This window comes from Gopherus evgoodei, chromosome 17 (genome assembly GCF_007399415.2).
Source record: "Gopherus evgoodei ecotype Sinaloan lineage chromosome 17, rGopEvg1_v1.p, whole genome shotgun sequence".
Taxonomy (NCBI): domain Eukaryota; kingdom Metazoa; phylum Chordata; order Testudines; family Testudinidae; genus Gopherus; species Gopherus evgoodei.
Genome location: NC_044338.1, coordinates 534,147 through 555,178, shown reverse-complemented (window position 1 = coordinate 555,178; position 21,032 = coordinate 534,147). Strand labels below are relative to the sequence as shown.

Sequence of the window (21,032 nt, the reverse complement as noted above, 5' to 3'; positions counted from 1 at the left end):
GGAGGTATTCGTATGGTTAGAGGAATAATTAGCCCTTATGGCAGAGGTCCCCAAAGTATGGGGCGTGCCCCCTCCAGGGACTTTCCAGGGGCATGGTGGGTCTGGGCCACCCCCACAAGGGGTGGGGAGGGAGTGCTCTCCCACCCATCCCCAAGCTCTGCTATAGCCCCGCCCCCAGCCATGCCCTGCACCTGGCCCCATCCCCAGTCTTGGCATGGCTCCAAACCCAGATGGCCTGGCTGCGGCTCTGCTCCTGCCCCTAGCCTTGGCCCCTGGAGTGGCTCTGTTCCCACCCAGGGTCAAGGCTGGGGGCCAGGGTGGGACCAGGAGTGGAGCTGCATCTGGCTGCCGGCCTGCACAGCAGCCCAGCTGCGGTTCCGATTTTCCCCTCCCCCCAGCTTCACCCCCTGGCTGCGGCTCAGTTCCTGGCCTCGCTCCTGACCCCAGACCCATCCCCAGCTGCAGGCCCAGTCTCAGGCCCCTTACCCCTGCCCCCACCCCCCCTTAGCCATGGCCGTGGGGGTGTGGGAATGGAGAGGGTTGAGGGCAGGCGCAATCCTCAAAAATTTGGGGACCACTGCCGTAGGGCATTATAAATGACTACAGTACCTGTGAGGCATTATCTGTTGAGAACTGTGTGCTGAGCACTGTATGAGGAGGTGCAGTCCCTGCCCTGAAGAGTTGGCACCTTCGTACGGAAGAGCCAGGGGCTTGTGCACACATGGTGCATCAGGAGCTGTTGTGTGTGTCAGGTGCTCTGAGAGGCCTGCTCCAGGCTTGCTATTCTAATTCTCAAGCCCTAGTGTGATTTGCTGCCTTCTCCAGGGTCAGTGATGCCACAGGACAGTCCCAGCCTGTATCAACAAGTTCTGGAGTGCCAGGCAGTGCTTAAAGTATGTGTGTAGGTGAGTGGGGGGTCACAGACCTGGCAAAATAAAAAAAAGAATTGAAATCTAGCTGAGGGACACACTTAAGCACTGTCTTAGCAAAGCTGCTGCTCCCAGATTATGACACGCCCCTCACTTTTTTTGGATGTTACGTACTGGCCCCAGGTGTTCACAGATGAACCTGTCCCTGGTGCTGCCAAGTGTCTCCAATGGACAGTGGTTCTGACAGCAGCTTTGGGGATGTCGCTCTCTCTTGTGGGAAGTTCACTGCCCCTGCTCATCCACTCTCTTTCTGCTTTCCCTGCAGTTTTGATCTGTGGTATCACAGCAGCAGCAAAGACCCCCCCAATCCAGGCTGCTCAGGAGTGTGGGAAATCATTGACTCACAGGATGTGCATTTTGAGCAGGAGGAAGAGAACAAACCCACACATGGCTCCCCTGACAGAGTGGTGCCTCCTCCCTGACCTCAGCTGAGCAGGATGCCAGCCTATGGCTCATCAGCAGCACCTGCCCCTCCCAGCCCCTCTCTCAGAGACAATTTCATGGGAGGCTCAGTAGCCTCAGCTCCATTAGAAACATTGGTTCCCCATCGCAGCAGTCAGCCCTGGAGATGCAGCTGCACAAGACACAGTGAAAGCCTGATGTGTGTAGGCTTAGATGGCTCTGCCCACAGCCAGTGCCTGCACCTTATCTGTGTTCGCAGTGCAGATGCCCCAGTCAATGCCCAGGCTCCATTCACACTTGCAGCTTGGCCTCATCAAATGCCTGTACCCCATCCATGCCCGTGGCGCAGCCCGCATCGAATGCCTGTGCCCCATCTGCTTGTGGCTTGGCTGCCCCACCCAATGCCTGCACTGCACCTGTGCTCTCGCCTCAGCTGCCTCAGCCAATGCCCGTACTGTCTCTGTGCTCGTGGCTCGGCCACCGCAGCCAGTGCTTGGCCATGCTCTCTCTTGGCCACCCCCCTAAGTCTGCTGCTTACCTGTGCTTGCACCCCCGCTGCCCCAGCCATCACCCATGCTCCATCAGTGCTCATACCTTGGCCACTGTGGCCGGCAATTATGCTCATACCCCAGCTGGGCTTGCCCCAGCCAGCACCTGCATCTGCAGCCTTGCTGCACTTGCAGCTCAGCTCCCTCATTGCTGGCTGCTGCTCTCAGGAAAGCACTAATTTTTCTAGCATAAATGTACCCAAACTATGGCTCAGGAGATGTATTTGCTTCATGACCTCATAGCAGGACATTGCAATACACTGACCCCAGAGAAAAGGTGCAATAGAACCTCTGGCCAGGGCTCTTCTGTGTTTCACTAGGAACATGTAACAGTGACTAGTGCACGGCACCGCCGAGTGCTAAGGAAGTGGAGGTGTTTTAATATTTGGGAGTTTCTGTATTATTGGGGCGATGGGGCTCTCTCTTGGGTATATTACTGTCTGGCTTTGAATTGAGATCAGCACCAGAAATAAATCCTTTGAGTGTTGCTCAAAGTCCCTGGCATGGCCTATGCTTTCTTCTTGCTCTTGTAGGGACTCCCAGGTTGACTGGACTGATAGTGTCTAGAGGGAGGGGTGGGAGACCCATCCTTCGGGAGACTGAAAACCATACTGTACACAGCACTAAGAAATCTCCAGTAAAGAACAGTCCTCCCCTGGTTGAAGACATAGCCCAGGCAGGAGCTAATGGTTTTGCCATCTCAGCCCTCCATGGTCTTAAGCCTACCACACTGCTCCGTGCTCCTTTTTCCTTGGGAATCTTGCAAGGGATCAACTTTGGAGGCTGCAGGAGTCCAGCCAGCACTGCTTTACCTGGTCACCCCTCTGGGGCATAGCAGAGCCCTCAGACCATGTTCCAGCCCCCAGCTACCATGCTGGGGTAGAGCTGGTTTTGGTTGTTTGGATTTGTTATTCCCTCGGCTCCTGCTCTTTGAGGAGGTAAAAGTCCAGGCCAGCACCTGGAAGTGCCCTGCCCTCCCTCTTCCCTTTGTAGTTAGGAGTCTCCCCATGGACTGAATGAACCTCCTGACCTCCTCCAGGTCACCATGCAGGAAAAAGGTGTTTCCTGTGAAAATGCTGACAAAAAGAGCCTGGGAGACAGCCGGATGGCCATTTGCCGGAAGCGCTCCGGTCCGTGCTCTGTGCTTTCCACAAACGCTCCTGCCTAGTTAAAAGGGCAGAACTGGGGTGTGCTCTATTCTGGCAGCTCTTCGTCTTGCCAAGGAGTGCAGTCCCCACTAGAGCCCATAGGGCACTGGAGCCTGGCAACAGCACTGATTTCATGTCCTGCTCCTGCCCCAGTGCCAGGTGGAGGAAGGGCATGGCAGGGAGGCATGAAGTGCGAGAGGTGGGGTCTGCTGTGGAGTGGGGGGGTGGGTGGGATGTGAGGAGATGGGGGTAGAGGGCATGATACTTGGTGGAGTGGATGTGAGCAGGCTGACATGGTGTTTGGGGGTGGGGAGCTTGGCTTTGTTCCTCTGATTGCTTCTGTGGCAACTATTGGGCTTTGCCAGCAGCAAGTTACTTTCCTCACCATGATGCTGGCTCTAAGGGCTCCCCTGTTTCTGTGAGCAGTGAGCAGTCAAATATAGCGTTTTCCCTGCCCCCACTTCCTTTCCCACCCCTTCTGGCTCCTTGGATGTGAGGGATTTTTTCGCCTCCTGCATTTCCTCAGGAAAAAGCAAGGCGGAAACTTGAGGCCAAAGAGAGGGTGAGGCAGAAACTGAGAGGGAGACAGACAGACAGAACCAACCAACGGACAAGAAAGCTGCATACAGCCAACGCCTTGGCTTGGAAGTCCCTTGTCGCCAGCAGCACCCAATATCCAGACCGAGATGACGCAGCTGCTGTTGATACTCTTCTGTCTCCGTTTCTGGCCATGGATTGGGAGCTCTGCTCAAGAGCTGGACCCTAATGGGAAGAATGTTTGCAAGGCTACCAGGTAGGTGCCCAATACCTTTCTTTGCCCAGCTTCCCCTTTCGCTCTACACCCATCTCAGTGCTCCCTTCCCACAACAGGGCGAGAAGAAATAAATCTGCAGCAGAGATTAATTCACTGTCATCTTTTGACTAACATACTCAAGAGAATAAGCTCCCTGAGCTGGAACTGTGTGGCCCAGGGATAAAAGGGAATGGGTGTGTGGCAGCATAGAGATCTCTGCAAGAGAGTGTAACTGCACAAGGAAAATATTATTGTTTAATAGCACAGAGGGGATCAGATAGAAATGAGTGTTTGTTGAATGACACAGTGATATTTCTGTGTGTGTGAGAGAGACAGGGATCACACAGGCAGAGGACTATTTGTTTAATAACAGGGATAGCTCTGTGAGAGGGATCACACAAGCAGAGACACGTTTAATAACACACGGGTAGCTCTGTGTGTGTGTGTGTGTGTGTGTGTGTGTGTGTGTGTGTGTGTGTGTGTGTGTGAGAGAGAGAGAGGGATCACCTGTGCAGAGTAGTGTGTGTTTAATAGCAGTTATAAATCCGTTGGGGTGTGAGAGGGATGATGCAGGCAGAGGGGTGGGTTTGTTTAATAGCACAGAGATAGCTGAATGTGTGGGTAGGTTTTGTTTTTAGTCTGTTATATCTCAGGTGGCATCAATCTGCTTAGTGCTGCACAGAGAGAGTGAGACAGTCCCTGTCCCGAGGAGTTCACTATCTAACACAGGTAGCAGTTGAAGCCCAGAAAGCACCAGGTGGCCATGTGGTGAAAACGCAGAGTACTGCCATGGTTTTTAGAGTTTAAACTGTAACTACGTAAAACTAACCTTATGGTATCACAGTATTCATGAGTCTGTGGAACCGAGGCAAATCCAGCTCCCTAACGCCACTCTGTTACGTGCTCTGAGTTAGATATTATCCATCCAACAAAAAGGGCCTAGAGCTGCCTGATTTCTTTGCCTGGGATTGCTCTGTCCTGTGAACTTAGTAGGAGCCTCCCTGCAGAAGCCTCCTGTAGTCCCTGCCTTCTGGCCCTGGTACAAGAGGTCAGGAACTCTCTTTCTCGACCATCGTGGTGTTGTCTAGGAGAGTATTTTATTACTTGTACAAGCAGCAAAGAGTCCTGTGGAACCTTATAGACTAACAGACATATTGGAGCATGAGCTTTCACGGGTGAATACCCCCTTTGTCAGATGCACCCACGAAAGCTCATGCTCCAGTACCTCTGCCTGCCCATGACTTCCTCCCGTTTCTCTGGTGTCCTTCCCAGGGCAACGCCTCCAAATGCATGCCCGTCCTTCAGCATGTTCCAGGCTGAACCTTGGGAGAGGTGCTTCTGGCTGATCCTTAGTTCCTCCTAGATAACATGGGCTTTAATGCAAACATAGGAGTGTTATCTCCACTCCAGTATATTTCCCCTTTCGTGAGCCCTTGCTGCCCAGCACCCTACTCCTATGCTAATGGATCTCTACCCTCCCAGCCTCTCTGCAGGTCTGGTATGCTGCCCAGGTTGGAAACAGGAAGGCAAGGAATGCACAGCTGGTGAGTCATCGGTGGCTTTACATCTCATGCCTTTGTCATTTTGACCAGCCCGTTTCAGGCAGTTTGGTATGCATTTCCTGTATCTCAGTTCTTTGTTGCTCAGAGTCCAACAATATTTTGGGAAAATGAGGGTGAGGGGGGCTTAAACCTTATGCATAGTACTAAAGCTGTGCCCTGGCTCCACTGAGCTATCTACAGGAGCTGTTGGGGGATGAGGGAGCCATTTGTGACCCCCAGGCTGTACCTCATTTCCACTTCCTGCTTCTTCCCTAGAGGCTGAAGGGTGTTCATTTCAGGTGCAGAATATTCTGCTGGGGCATGATGCAAACCAAGGCAAGGGTTGCAGAGCTATAAGGCCTCCCGTGAAGTGCAGCTTTGTGCCTTATCACATCTGTCCAGCTGCACTCATGTGCAGGATTAATGTAGGCTGAAGTAGGAAGGGAGCACTCAGAGCACCAGCCATGCCGGTGGGAGAACTGCTCTCCCAAGCGGGGAAGGGGTGAGGGAAGCTCCCATTTGCTCTTCACAGAAAAGGGGAGCCATGCTGCTTTCCGCCCCCAATCCCTTTAACTCTTGCTCAAAAGAACCTCCCCTCAGGATTTGCTACAGAGCCCACTACCCCAGCATCTAAGTGCTGCATGGGCTGTTCATAGGACGTGAGGCAGCCATTTCTCCTCAAAAAGCCTCCCAGAAGTCATCACGTGTAGGTCATTTCTAGTCTCAGTCTCAAGGTATACTAGGTATTGGCCATTTCTAGCCTCAGTCTCAACTTCCTGGCTGAAGGCCAGAACTGGGACCTGTTGGAGCAGAGTGTGTCCCAGGCACCATAAGGCTTGGAGCAGAATCCCCTAGCTCTCTCTGGAGCCCACACATGAGAGCACATGGGGGTACTGATGTGGAAATGGAGTCACTGACAGGCTAGGTCGCTGATCCAAATCCATGGGGACAAGGAGCTGGAGGCCAAAGGGCCTTGGCCCCTGGCAGCTATGGAGAAGCTGCTGGTGCTCAGCCTATCTGCACTTCCTCTCCCTGGCTATGTGCCTGCCAGCGACCTGGTGCTGGGAGAGCCTGGCTCCTAATTATCTTGTCCTGCTGTTGACAGCGCTATGTGAAGGGGAGGATGCTTGCAAGGTGGATGAAGTGTGTGTGAGACCTGGAATCTGCCTCTGCAAACCTGGTTTCTTTGGAGCCAACTGCAACTCCCGTGAGTATGGGCATGGAGGGGCTGGTAAGGAAGGGGCAGGGCAGACTCTCATCCTTAGACATACAGAAAATTCCCCATGATCCCAGAGACTCCATGTGTGACGCAGTGCTCACTGCACCTACCAGGACGTTGGCGGGGTCCCAGGAGGTGAGCTCAGGCCAGAGGTCCCAGCATGATGGCACGTGGTCACAGTTAAGTGCCTCCAGGTGCCCAGCAGCCACTTGGCCCATCCATGAGCACAGGCAGCTACATCCACATGTTATAGCAGAGCAGAGACAGTGTTTGGGGCCTGCTGCTCTGATGTCTCCTCCCAGTTGGGTGTCTGTTTGGTAGTCCTCAGTCTCCCTGCAGCATCGGACCTACAAGGGCCTACCAGGCTGTGCCCTTCCATGGCTCACAACACCTCCGAGGGAAAGAACACCCAACCCATTGCCAGATTGCTCTCCTCCCTGTGGCACAGAGACTCCTGTACTCCTGCATGGCAACCTGTTATGTGTCTTCTTCCCTTTGTAGGCTGCCCTGACCAGTACTGGGGCTCGGACTGCAAGAAGAGCTGTTCATGCCATCCCAATGGGAAGTGTGACCCTGTAAGCGGCCAGTGCATTTGCAATGCCAACCGCTGGGGAGTACTCTGCGAGTTCCCATGCCAGTGTGCACCTCATGGCCACTGCAACCCCCACACTGGAGCCTGTCACTGTGAGCCAGGCTGGTGGGGACCCAACTGCAAGAAGCAGTGTCTATGCAGGGTGACCGGCTCCCACTGTGACTCTGTCACAGGGCAGTGTGTCTGCACCCAGGGCTGGTGGGGCAGGAGATGCAGCTTTAGATGCACCTGCCACCTCTCACCCTGTGCCCAAGACTCGGGCAAGTGTGAGTGCAGGGCTGGGTTTTGGGGGCCATTGTGCCAACATCATTGTGACTGCCTGCATGGGAACTGCAACCATCTTGATGGGCATTGCAGCTGCAACCCTGGCTATCAGGGCAGGAGCTGTGGGGATCCCTGTCCTGCCGGTTATTACGGATCTCAGTGCAGATACAGGTAAGAGGACTATCACTCTGTGTGCTTGTGATAGAGTATAGTGCCCAAAGGTGACTGCATGAATCTGGGGCTGCCTAGGGAGTGCCAATGCCCAGAAGCCTGTGTTCCCTGCTGGGTATGCAGGAGTCTAGGACCAGACTGGGAGGAGTTCAGGGAGTGGGCAGCTGATGCTTGTTAGACTGTAGGCTGCAGCTTTTGCATATAAAGGCACTGAGAGGAAAGGGACAGCAAGAGTTTGAATTAGCTGCCCTATTCATACCCTGGGAGGGACGTGAGGAGATACGATTTTGTGAGCTGGTCTCCTGGCTGGTGAGGAAGAGCCTTTCCTGAGCCAGTGGCCAGGGAGGCCTGGCCATGGTCTGCTGAGAAGGGGCATAGGACTGTCCCCTATGGGAAAGTCTTCTAGACTTTAGTAGAAAACTATAGATATCTCTTCTGTAGGCTGATCCAGGGCCTTCAGAGAGGATCTCTTTCCCCATTACATTCTATAGGTTTTTTGAGTAGTATCTTCAAAACCTTGTTAAATTCCAATAAGACCTCATGGGATGTTATCATTCCTATTAAACTCTGTGTAAATGTGTGTTGTTGGGGTCGCCCCTCTCTGGGGCGGCTGGGAGCCAGGCCACCTCACTACACACTGTGAGATGTTTCCGTAGGGAGTAACTGGCTCCATTCTCACTTAGGCTCAGCAGGGACTATATCACAGCTGCCCTATTTCTTTTGGTTTGGGATGTGGGGGCCACTGTTCCCCCAGCTCTGATGCTTATTGTTCCTTATGCCTCTGACTGTGCAGCTGTGGGCACTGCAAGCGGAGCCAGCCCTGCTCTCCTGTGGATGGGTTCTGCCTGGCATGTGACTCTGGCTGGAACGGTACCCTCTGTAAGAAGTTGTGCACGCCTGGATACCATGGGGAGAACTGTGCACAGGTGTGTCCCAGCTGCCGAAAAGGGGAGACCTGTCATCCAGAGACAGGGGCTTGCTTGAACTGTGACCCTGGCAAGACAGGACCCAGGTACGGACCCCTCTTCTCCTGTGTGATGTTTACCTTGTGGAGCTCAATTCTCTGTTGTAGCAGACATCCTCTGTCCTCAGGTTTCCTTGAGTGTAAAGTAGAAAATATTTGTCTGAAAGCTTCATTCACAGTACAGAAGCTTAGACACTGTGATGATTATCCATGGATAGACGGACAGCTGTCAGACACCTGAGCTAGGGATTCTGCTTGGAGATTACCCAACAAGCTGTTCAGTGGCACAGCCTCCCTTCTGGCCTAATGTGTGCAGAGCAAGGCAGTGTTCAGACACACTGGGATGTCTCTCTCTGCAGAAAGTCTGGCATCAGGTGTGATTAGGGTGACCAGAGGTCCCAATTTTATAGGGACAGTCTTGATTTTGGGGTCTTTTTCTTATATGGGCTCCTATTACCTCCCACCCCCATCCTGATTTTCCACACTTGCTGTCTGGTCACCCTAGGTGTGATACCAGAGAACAATGAAAATAAACAGCAACCAACCTCTATTCAATATTTGTCTTGTTGAAGTCAGAGACGCCCAGTGCATCCCCAGCAGGACTCTACAACACAATCAGCTATATATATTTACAGGCTTGTCTATGGCTCCCTTTCCTGTAGTATCTTCAATATCTGAGCCTCCCCCTCTGTGAGTTAGGAAAGATTATCCCTATTTTACAGATGGGCTAAATGTCTTTCCCACAGTCACTCATGGAGTCTATCAGAACCAGGAACAGAACCCAGAACTCTTGGGTCCGACTCTAGTGGCTTAACCACCAGATCACTGTTCCCATCCTCAGGTAGGATTAGGAACAAGTCAGGGCCCTGTGGAACAACGTTAATATCAGTGCAAATGTAAAGCAGCCTCTGCATTGTGACACCGTGACAGAGCTGCTGACCCTCAAACTAAGGTACAGCCCCTCTGAATTGCCAGCCTCTCTCCCATGAGCCAGCAGCCAGATTCTCCCCTCTCTTTGCAGCTGTGAAGCATCCTGCCCTGCTGGAACATTTGGAGATGGATGCTGGTTCACCTGTCCGGACTGTGTTAATGGGAGCTGTGATCCGGTGTCTGGGGAGTGTATCTGCCAGGCTGGCTACTGGGGCATCAGGTAAAAGCAAGGGGAGCTGCAGTGAGCAGGGGCTGGGATGTTTCCAAATGAACATTTTCCATTTCTTTCTGTCTCTCCCCTCAGCTGCAATGAGACTTGCCCAGAGGGTTTTTTTTGGAGCGAACTGTTCTTCCCCCTGCCAATGTCCAAGGGGCTCCTGCCACCCACACTCTGGGGACTGTGTGCTCAGTAAGTGATACCCTGCACTGCACCTTTTCATTCATAACCTATTAACCAGATCTTCTCCTGCCCAGAGCAGAGAATTGGTTCCTTCTCCCCCAGTATAAACCATGCAAGACGCCAAAGGTTGCTGTGGAAGCCAAGGTGCCCTCTGGGCTCCAGAACGCAGGCTGGTTCCCAGCAAAGATGCTCTGCACAGTGTCATGCAGTACCTCTACTGCCATGCAGCACGAGCCTCCAGGAAACTCCCTTCCCTCTTCTCCTCTGTCTCTGTAGATCAGGGAAATGAGCTATTTCCTATCTCATTTCTATGGCTTTGATTTCCTTGTTGTAACCCCTCCGCACTGCCCAAGCCTGTGTATCTGAGTGGAGCTATCATGCCAGATTCAAGTACCACAACAGGTTAGACGGGGATTCAGAGTTAGTCAAAAAACCAGAGCCCACATGTTTGAAGCTTATTGTGCCTTACAAGCCCTTAATCTTGCTCTGGGCGTTTGATATTTCTGTCCCTGCGTCCTTGTTCCCATCCTGTAGCACAGGGTGATATTTTCATCCGTAGCATTCGTCAGGAGTATGTCAAGAGTGGAACTAAAATGGTTAACTGTGTTTAGAGTGAAGGTGTTTCTCTGAGTCTGTCACATGAAATTACAGCAGAGAGATGGATCCAGTCTTGATTGTAAAGTCACTTGTTTGTAGGTAGATGAAGAATTGCTTGGTTTGTAGCAGTTGATTGAAGGACATAATTGCATTATGGAGAAGCACTCACACTCACTTTATCATCCCCGTGTGGACCCAGGTTCTAAAAAATGTGGAAATCCATCTGAACAAAATACTGCAGGGCAAAGTTTGAAATTGAATAGGAGACTTAGGAAGGGTGATTCTGACCACATTGGTTAGTGCCAGTAGGAGGACTTTCACTTTCATCTGAAGCATCTGGCACTGGCCTCTTCTGAAGGCAAAGAACTGGAATAGATGGCCCAAAGGTCTGATCTTTGAGAGCAAGTCCTTGTGTTCCTGAATGTGCCATAGTAAGTCAAAGACTCCACTTGACTTTAATGTACAGATACATTCCTGGTTGGGAGTGGTGAGATCAGCACCCCATCTCGCTTTTGGCTTTGCTAAGTGGGCTGTGCCTAGTGGAAATACACTCTCCTGTAATGTGGTATCATCAGTGTTATGCTGAAAGAGCATACGGGAGCAAACAGCACTGAGCACATCTTAGCCAGTCCTGAGCTCCAGCATCTTCCTGGATGAGGAGTGAGAGCTCTGGGGCGCATTCAGAGAGACTGTTTCTCTGCCGATATCAAAAGACGTGCTGGTTCTGCGAGCTGGGTGCTGGGTCTGAGCTGAGTTCCCTAACTGGCCCTATGTTGTGGAGCGGTATGAATGGGTCGATTTGGAAAGGACTGGATCTGTTTAAAACATTCTGAGACCACTGTGGCAGGTCCCCAGATCAGAGATCCTTCCTCCAGGATGGCTTTCCCAGTGCTCTGAACTTGCCAGCCAAGGAAGAATTTCACTGTGTTCCACACTGTTTCTCCATGCAGGATCAAAGCACCAGGGAGCCCTGATAGCTGGCATTCTCATCCCATTACTCCTCCTATTACTCTGTGTCACCTGCTGTTGCTGTTGCTGTGGAACCAGCCAGCTGGATGCCAGAGACAGGTATTACTAACAAGTGTCAGGTGCTGTAGAAATGTAGCTGCAAAGAGAAGAGTCACCTGCCTTGGGCCCATTGCTTCTGAAAGGCCCTAGAAGCAAGAGGAACCTTGTCTGGCCAATTAAAATTAGCCTCAAGGCAAATAAAGAGTCATTAGCATCTTCCTTGGGTTCGGTTGCCTTACAGGGAATTACTTCAAAATTTCATGTTACTTCATTTTACTTTTACTTATTTAACTCATGTAGCTCTGCGTACAGGATAAATCAGCCCATGACTCAAACTGCATTAGCTGATAGATTGCAGGACTTGGTCAGAAATGGGGCTGCCACGTGTGCAGGCTTCTCCCAAACTGATTCCAGCTCCGTTTCCCAGCAAGACAGGAGTGAGCTTTGTTTAAGTGGAAAGCCAGTCATCTCCGCCACACACCTCTGTTCTTTCTTTCCAAGGATGGCTGTTGCTGATGGTGATGCGGTCTCCAGAATGAAACATCATGTGCAGGGGGTGCTGGCAAATCTCAGCTCCATGTTACCTTGCCTCTCACTGAGTGGCTACAAACTCCCCCGAATCACAGGTAAAAATAGGATTATTAGCACTGGTCCCTGATTGATGCACTCTTTATTATGCCCTGCTTTGTCTGTGTCTTCAGAGTTCTTTAGGGTAGGAACTACATTTGTACTGTAAGTGCCATTGCAAGCGAGCAAGCTGTGCCAGCCAGATACCAGGTGACTGCCCCATGGAACATCCCTGGTACAGTACAGACTAGAACACATGTAGACCAGCATGTGATCCTGAGAGCTGGATTGCTTCTTCCTCATAGTCTTGCTTCCCTTGCAGTCTCCCACCATGACACAGAGATTCCCTTCAATCCCAGCTTCATTGAACCGCCTTCTGCTGCCTGGGCCTCAGACAGTTCCTTCTCCTCCTCCTTTGACACTGACGATGAGGGCCCAGCCTACTGTGTCCCTGCCAGAGAAGGTAACGCTGCCCAGTTGCTTCACCATCTTCTTAAGACTCATTTTCAACTCTCCTTCCCAGTGGGACAGAGGCCGTTTGCTCAGGGTGAATTTAATTCCATGTGTACTTGTGGGGAGGGATTTGCAAGGGACTTGGGTTACACACAGGCACCAATTATTTTTAGTTCCTTATTTTCCTTTCCGTACAGGGAGGCTGAGCTCTGTTTCAGGCCTTCCCATCAGTTTAGTGTGAAATGGAAATATGCTATGGTATGTACCAGAGCTACATGTCCTCAGAAAATTGCTGATTTTATAACTCACTCCCTCAAATAATTTCAGAGCTCATTGCAGCTGTTTGTGCTTTCATAGCTGCCCCAGTTAAGACACCCCCACCCCTGTCCCGGGCTCCCTGTGGCATCAGTGTGCAAAAACCTACCTCAGCACCTTTACCCACCATCCACTCTCATGAATCTAGAATCAAGTCTAGGAGTAAAGAAGGCAGTGCAACCCCAAGTGGTGCCAGTTCTGGATACTATAGTCCCTAGAAGCCCTCAGTCATAGTGAAGAGGATAAAGGCCACATGCTCTAACCTTGAGCCCTGAACTAAGGAGAAGCCTTCGGTACGCTGGTGGCTTACTTCTTGGAAACCTATGTAGCCAAGGGAGAAGCAGCCTAACCCCCTTCCTTTCCTCCTCCTCCAGATGTTCCTGCAGTGGCAGGCTTTGAGCTTCAGGAAGGCAGCTCCAAGTGTCATGAATTTCCTGATGCATCAGCATTTAACTCTGAGGACGTCTCCCAGCCTTTCACCATCCCCCGCACATCCAGCATTGCCAGAGCCAAGAGGCCCTCGGTGTCTTTTGCAGAAGGAACTAAATTTGGCCCTCAGTGTCAAAGTGGCTCCATGGAGACACCAAATACCACTCGGAAGCCCAAAGCCTCCTGGGGTCTCACCAAACTTCCCTCTTGCCAGCACCTTGCTGACCCAGAGGAGGGGCCCCAGCAGGGTGGGTCGCCAGGTGACTGTTACGAAAACCCAGAGCCCATCTCCGAGGCTGAGGCTAGCCACCGGCCCTCCCCCAGGGGTACCCCAGGAGGCCATAGGACGGCAGTGTCCAGTGGCAGACATGTGGCCCAGAGAGTCGAGGCCCTTGAGGCAGCTTTGAATCCAAACACTTTGGATGTTAGAGGGAAGGAGCAGAATGTCACAACCATTTATGTGACTGTGGGGACAGCAGGGAAATCCACCAAGCTCAATGAGAGTGCCAATGGAAGCAGAGAGGGGACAGTTCAGGCTGTACTGAAACGTTTGGGTAGCTTCCAGAGAGTAAAAAGGGCTGTCAGGGAGGAGCCCATGGTGAGGAAAAGTACTGAGAGCATCCAGAAACCTCCCCGCAGGGTCCTGAGCCCAGAGAGGGACTCCAGAGACATGTTCCCTGAGCCAGCCCCTCCACACAAGGAGAGCTCCAAGATGACAGGTCTGGAGCCCTGTGAGTCACCTGAGCTCCGCACAGATAGACACCAGATAGATGTTCCTGTGAAGAGAGAACCTCTCATCCCCACATCTCCTATATTGAAAAGACTAGTGGCTCAGGAAGGAGAAGATGGGGTCACAGGGGACCCCAAGAACAGTGAAAGTCTTGAAGAGGCCAGAAATCTAGAAACAGATGAACAGGCTGTTGTTGAGGAGGAACCCAAATATGAAAATGTGTCTCCAAATTACTATCCTTCAGACGAGTCTCCTGCCATCTCCCCTAACTGTGAGGCCAACACCTGAAAACCCACCCAGGACCCAAATCCTGCCTCTTTTTCAGAACTGTGACAGTCATCACGATGTGGCTGTGGCCACAGGGGGCAGTGTACCTTGCAGAGCAGGCAAGGAGTTATTGAAGAGTGCTAGTTCTGCAACATGTCTGGTATTAGAGGGAACCCAGAATTTCACCTCCCAGACATGCCACATGGACTAGAGTATTGTCTAACGTTACCATTAAATCTCTGTGTGTCCTGCAGGGTCAGGTTCTGCATTGCATGTTAATGTTCAAATGAGGCAACTTGCTATGAGTAGCAATGTTACCTAATGGGGCTACCGAGATGCCCTCTTGAGTTCCATGTTCGTCTTGCCATGAATCATTACCAAGGAAGGACTGTGCTGCGGGCAAGTCAGTTCAGGCACCTCCAATACAAGTAGATTAGTCAGAAGAAGTGACTGTACCTGACAGCATGTTTATTTGGTGACTGTGCTTTTAGCTTGCTGGGCTGACCAATAAGACAAGGTTAAGTTTTAGGAAAATACCATCCATGTGAGGTTCAGGAGTCTAAATTAAGCGAAGTAACAGAGACAGCCGATGCACATGAGTTGTCATGCTCCTTGACAGGTTACCTCTCCTTCGAGTCAGGTACTTATATGGGCATGTCACCGGGGGGGCACTCACCACTAGTGATGCCTCTTTCTGGCCGTCCTGGGGATTAGCTCTGGCCAGTCATTATGCCCTCCTCCATCCTCTTGCTGTCTGCCACTCAAGGGGCTCCCTCTTCATGATTTGGCCCTCCAGCCGAGTCACCATGTGTGTTCCCCCTTCCAGTGTGTGCGTATCAAAGTTCCTCCATATGAAATGACCGTCTTCCCTTTACTGCTGAAACCGTGCCACTCCTCCAGTGGCTGGTAGGGGGACCCGGGCCCTCCTTCTACTCTGGTTCCTGGCTCAGGGGCCCTCTCATTGGCAGCCAGTCTGACCTACCCCATACCTTGTGGTTTTTTCCATGAGCCTTGCCTACCTCTCTGCGTTTGCCAGCCCAAACTCCCCGCTCGAGTAACTGTAGGGTACTTGCCTCTAGCCCCAGACACATCTCCCTTCTTCCAGGAAGTGACTGCAAACTCCTTCCCTGCAGATCCGTTTCTGCTGCCAATTTCCTGGCTGTATAGCTCTAACCCAGCTCCTTCCTCCTCAGCTGGCCGGCCTCATTCAGTCAGGGGATTGCTTAGCAACCTGACTCCTCAGTTGTGGCTTGTTGGGTTACACAAGGAGTCTGTGGCAGGTCCAGGGCTTGAATGCATGTCTTAAAATCAGTCTTCCTACCCTTACCAGTTCCAGGGGTCTCTTCAAATCATTGCTAGGCTCCAAAACCAGATCTGCAAGGACAGTCTTGCCTGCAGCCTTCCATTGTTCTTGGTAGAAAACAAAGGGGTCAGTGATCCCTGCCCCACTCCCAATTCTCCTTGTCAGGCAACACACTGAGCAGAGCAGATGTTATGCACAAGCAAAGAAAGTGTCTGCTTGGGGCTTGAGTGCTTGGGACTTGGCAGCTCCCAGGCCAGCACTATCTCCCTCCCTTGCAGGAGGAAATAGCACACTGCTAGCTCCTGCCATCAATATGCTTATGAGGGCAGGGAGCAGTGACTTGGCTCCCTATTCAGGGAGCTCACAAACAGAGACTGACTGGTGCTGAGTGCCAAGGTCGTCATTGCCCATCTAGCCCATGGGATCCCTGCAGAGAGCAGCACCCACACCTCCCTCCCTGACTATTGTCAGTTGCTCCCCACAGGGGACTCTTTCTGACTCAGCAGCACTGATAGGACCAGCTGAAAATCCTACAATTAGAAGCAGTGCCAGTGGGGAATTGGGACAGAAAGACAGCCCTGTAACCAGTTCCCACTGCTGAGCTCAGACTGCCATGTCACAAAGGAGCTGGGACTGGACTGAAAATTCCCAGATGGAGAGCATGACAGGCTGTGAGCATAAAAGCTCCAGGGACTTGGGAGAATGTTTCCAGAGAGCAGCCTTCTGTGGGGCACTTGGGTCACATATGAATGATTCTGGGACAGAGAATATCTGGGTTTGTGCAAATTTATCAAACTACTTTGGCTTATGTGGAAGGATCTAAACATATTAATTTCTACAGCTGCAGTCAATGTAGGGAAAGGTCCATGCTATAATGTAGAGTTTATGTGCGGGTTTCCAATATACCAAGAAACCTGCACTGACCTGCAACTGTGAAGGAACCTTAGAGCAAACGTAGTGGTCTGAGTCTGACAGGATTTGTAAGTTTATTGCTGAAGGAAAATATTTTCTTTTTCCTGATTAGCATGAAGAGTCCATGTAGAAAGCAGCATTGCCAGAGTTTCTCCAAGTCATTAACTTCTATCCAGTGGGGAAATTGTCATTTCAATTCCCTTAATTACAGCTTTAAACCATACACTGTCAACAGATGCCTCAAATGTGACACCACTACACCTGGGCAATGAGGTAGTCTCACTTGGGTGGACAGGAGCAGACCTGTGCATTCAACAGGCAACAAACACGATGAGATGGGAAGAGACAATCCTCAGTGCTAAGGGAGTGAAGAGGGGCTCAGAAAACAGTTTGATTCCCTGAGTAACAAGAGATTTGGTGTTAGGCACCTTAGAAACACCTGAAACAGACTGTAATTCAAGAAGCCAAGTCTAAAAAGCATTTATAGCACTGAGCTGGGTTTGGGTTGATTTGTCTAATGTGGTTCTTGCTTGTTTTCTTGTGTTAATCAGTGATGTGGAGGCCTCTGAACGTAAACAGCTCTTAATTAAAATGAGCTCAGTTCCACAAAGACATGCCCAAAAATAGTCTCAGAGATTTAGGGTGACTCATCTCTGCTGTCCTGTGCATTGTTTCAGCTTCTGGTTTGTTTCTTAAATTTAATGTATAAATCTGAACATGCAGAGACAACAGTAGCAGCAAAATCAGAGCTGTGAGAGAGGGACAGGTTGGGAATGTCTCAGCATGAGTACGTTACCAGCTGTTCCTCATTTATTAATCCTTATGCTGATCTCAGTGATCTGAAAGTCATTGATTTTGTCTTTGGACCTTCAAGGTTAAAATGCTTTCAAATAGCCAAAGTTTGCAGAACAGATTTGGTCAGAGATTTTAGTTGTTTTTCTTGCTAGTAGAACACCTCCAAACAGGAGAGTACTTGTGTGCCTTGGATCCATTATTTCTTCATTGGTGGTTTAGGAAAATTCCATATCAGTGTGTTTCAGTTTTGAAACTAATAGTTGTATTTGTTTAAAGCGCCTTTGCCATATGCCCTGTAGTCTGCTTGGCAAGAATTGTAGCCACATCATCTAGGGTTTGTGGAAGTAGAATTTAATGCTGTAATGTCATTCCAGTAGAATCCTAGATTTGCACATGCCTCATGTGATCAAGTCCCTTTTTGATACGTTATTGGCTTCTGTTTTTAAGGTATGTTTATTACAATGGCAGAAATGTATCAGAATAAGCTCTATATGCAGACATTTTTCTAATCAGAATGGGATATTTATATCCAGTGAGTGGAGTTATGTTTTTACTGTGATGCCAGAAATTAATCTCATGTGACCTAAATCACTGCAGGTACTGTGTTTATAAAATAGCTGCCAGCAATTAGACTGTCTTTCCTGTCAAGCAGACAACTATCAAGCTTGAAAAGATCTTCACCATGATAGGAATGTGTTCTGTATTCAAGGATCTAATTTGCTAATCCTGGTGTTTCCTAGATAAGAGGCAAGGACACAGAGGTATTGTGTCCCCTCTTGCTCATGTCTCAACAGCACACATAGAATAGGGAGAAAGCGTGGTTGTTTGGATATAAACTCTGCAAAATTTTAGATAATTAATAACACAATATAAAAAATAGTAGCATTCTGGTGAGTCAAGATTGCTGCTGTTCCTGCAAGGGTGGATGTTTATAGGGGTTTATCTCCTTCATTACCCACTTGTTTATTTCTGAGCATATCTCAGAGAATCACTACAACGTGCTCATCTTTAAAATGACTGAAAATGAGGCTGGTGTGAGACTAGAGCCAGCTGAGCTCTGTGCATATATGAGGGAGAGCATGATCAAAAGATTATGGTTTTCATCCAAGTTTTAATCTGGGATTGCTGATACTACAGGTGATAATATCTTTATAAAAATTATAAATCCACAAGGCAGTGCATCATATGATTAGTCCCTCTGCTTTCTCACCCCCCAGATGGCAGAGGGAAAGTTGAACAGTTGTTATGTGCAGAGATTTATGGGACTGTTGTGGTGGATGTGAGTGTATCAGCAGAATTAAGGTGGGCCCTGTTACTTTTAATTCAGTTTATAGTTTGGTCTCTTAGTGCGCGTTCACTTGCAGAAATAGGCCCTTTACTTCACCACAGGTGCAGTTCCACTGATAACAGCAAGATTGGAAGCTGTAGCGTAGATGGGGCTTTGTCGTCTTCACCACTGCCTTACCTAGCTTTGCTGTGAGCCATGGTTAGATGACACAGTGGACAAAGGCATGTTCATTGTTTGCCATAGTGCTTGTCCTGTTACTCGTACTGGTGGAACTGCATAGTGTTGAATGCTGGGTCCCCTTTACAGAGCACGTGTATTTGTAATTTACTACCTGTGTACGTTGGGAAGCAGAGTCTCACAATAGGATATAATACATTTTTTGTATATCGCTTGCATACACATGCTGATACACACACTTCTTCAATCCAGCCACAGCTACCCTGGAAGTAAATTCCGTCTCATCGTGTTAGTCTGGACTTTCTCCAGCAGGTAGGTGCCCAGTAGCTGCTACTATATTCCATTTAGACTGCGGTAAAAGAAGCTTCCCTGCTTGGTAAGTCTGATCATCTTACAAACACACCCTTCATATTTTTCTTTTGTTACAATTAAACCATCATAATTTTTCAGGGGGGAGGGATAGCTCAGTGGGTTGACCATTGGCCTGCTAAACCCAGGGTTGTGAGTTCAATCCTTGAAGGGGGCCACTTAGGGACCTGGGGCAAAAATCAGTATTTGGTCCTGCTAGTGAAGGCAGGTGGCGGGACTCAATGACCTTTCAAGGTCCCTTCTAGTTCTAGGAGATAGGTATATTTCCAATTATATATATATATATATATATAATGTGACAGATTAAAAGTTTGAAACTTTAAATTAAAATCTGGTTTCTTAATTGGTTCAGGATTGGGCCCAGCATGTGTAAACAGTACAGGGAGAACAGTTCTTTAAAGTCAGTAGGACTTTTGCTGTTGATTGTGTTGAGAGCTGGCCTACTGGCTTGCCACTGTAGATTTACACAGAGCTGTGATGCAATACTGAAATTTTCTTTAGAAAAGCGTTATGTTTGAAACCCACCCTCCACCCCTCCATGTGTGTAAAGAATTCCAACTTTGCCAACAGAGATATAAAGAAAAGGATAGGCCAAATTTTAGTTCTTCCAACATGAAATGCATCTCAGCACTTACAAAGCTGCCTGACTGTGACAGTTTGAATGAATTTTATGTATTCAAGATAAATGAAAATAGTTACATGGGACTCAGCACTGTATGTTATATCAGAAAACAGGAGTAAAATTTTGTTAATGTGCACAACATACATAAATGTATAGTTTTATGTTTAGAATTTAATAATATTTAAATGTAATTACAAATTCTGCATAATAAACTTCCCCTTAAATCTGTTATTTTGTATAAATCTACATACTAGATATGAATAACATCTTGGGTAACAGATTTACGTGAACATTAGAAGGGTAGTCAATTGATTGGTAAAGTCTCAGGATATTTATGTATTTCCCTGTAGTTTATAGAGGCTTTCTGCTTGGTGATGTTGAATATATGTGTTTTCAGTGAAATGGTAGATATGGCAATAAGCCTTCCTTAATATGGGCTTTGTTGGTACAGTCAGTAGATATATTTTTTTTGCCTTTGATAGACATCATGTTCTAAACTCTTAACTCAGTACCAGGAGCTGGTCCCAGGGTGCAAAATAAAGGGCGAAGCACCTCCCAAGTGTGAGGGACAGCATAGGAGAAAGCACAAAGGTGCTTGTTTGAAATTTTAACTGAGCAATGGAAGTTGGTACCATGGACTGATTGGAGGCAAACATTAACAGCTCTACAGCATGTAAAAGATGGTAGGTGGGTAGCTTATGTTTGATGCAATAGAGATGGGGAAGCCAGTGAAGGTTTGCAAAGAGAGAGGAGATGTGGTCAAAGTCATGGTCTAGGAAAATTATCTTTGTAGCAGCACCCTGAATGGATATCAGTGAGAAAAGATTGCATTTGTCAAGGCCAGAGAGAAGGATATTGTAGTGAGACATGAGATGATGAGAGCATGGACAAGAATTTTAGCTGTGCAGATGGACTGCAGAGACTCTAGTTTAGAAAGAATCTGCAAGATTTAGACGTAATCTGGATGTGAGGACCTAGAAGAGAGGTTACGGGTTGAGTGACAGGTAGATGATATTGTCTGCAGCGATCAAGAAAGGAGGTAACAGGGAGGACTTGGGGGAGGGGGATATTAGGAGAAGTGTTTTAGCCATGTTGAGTATATGGGTGGACATCCATGAAACTATGTCAGAGACAGAGGCTGAGGTTTTAGTTTGGATAGGAGACAGGTCTGGTGGAGACAGGTCTATGAGCCGTCAGCACAGAGATGATAGCTGAATTTGTGTTTACAGATGAGATTACCCAGAGGTAAGCTGTCAAGGGAGAAGAGAAGGGGACCAAGGATAGAGACCTGTGGAATCC

The 21,032-nt window shown here is 49.2% G+C and overlaps 2 protein-coding genes across 8 annotated transcripts in view; both read left to right on the top strand.

Moving 5' to 3' along the window:
- LOC115636637 (scavenger receptor class F member 1-like) overlaps positions 1 to 14,520 on the top strand; it is a 29,524-nt gene extending 15,004 nt beyond the window's left edge. The window contains exons 1-10 of one of the 6 annotated variants that reach the window (XM_030536997.1): positions 817 to 905; positions 3,554 to 3,820; positions 5,303 to 5,364; positions 6,467 to 6,568; positions 7,082 to 7,607; positions 8,401 to 8,619; positions 9,593 to 9,721; positions 9,806 to 9,910; positions 11,449 to 11,566; positions 12,008 to 12,116. In XM_030536997.1, the coding sequence (XP_030392857.1) occupies positions 3,714 to 3,820; positions 5,303 to 5,364; positions 6,467 to 6,568; positions 7,082 to 7,607; positions 8,401 to 8,619; positions 9,593 to 9,721; positions 9,806 to 9,910; positions 11,449 to 11,566; positions 12,008 to 12,022 (1,383 nt within the window). In that variant the 5' untranslated portion in view covers positions 817 to 905; positions 3,554 to 3,713 and the 3' untranslated portion in view covers positions 12,023 to 12,116. Of the gene's footprint in view, positions 1 to 816; positions 906 to 1,194; positions 3,227 to 3,553; positions 3,821 to 5,302; positions 5,431 to 6,466; positions 7,608 to 8,400; positions 8,620 to 9,592; positions 9,722 to 9,805; positions 9,911 to 11,448; positions 11,567 to 12,007; positions 12,133 to 12,395; positions 12,537 to 13,215 lie in introns of those variants that run through there. The other 5 variants (XM_030536996.1, XM_030536999.1, XM_030536995.1 and 2 more) reach the window with 5 other exon arrangements.
- Positions 14,521 to 14,612: 92 nt separating this feature from the next.
- Positions 14,613 to 21,032, top strand: part of SLC43A2 (solute carrier family 43 member 2) — a 62,031-nt gene continuing 55,611 nt past the window's right edge. For both annotated transcript variants that reach the window (XM_030536993.1, XM_030536989.1), the window contains exon 1: positions 14,613 to 19,054. The gene's annotated coding sequence lies outside the window, so the exon portion shown is untranslated. The remainder of the gene's footprint in view (positions 19,055 to 21,032) is intronic.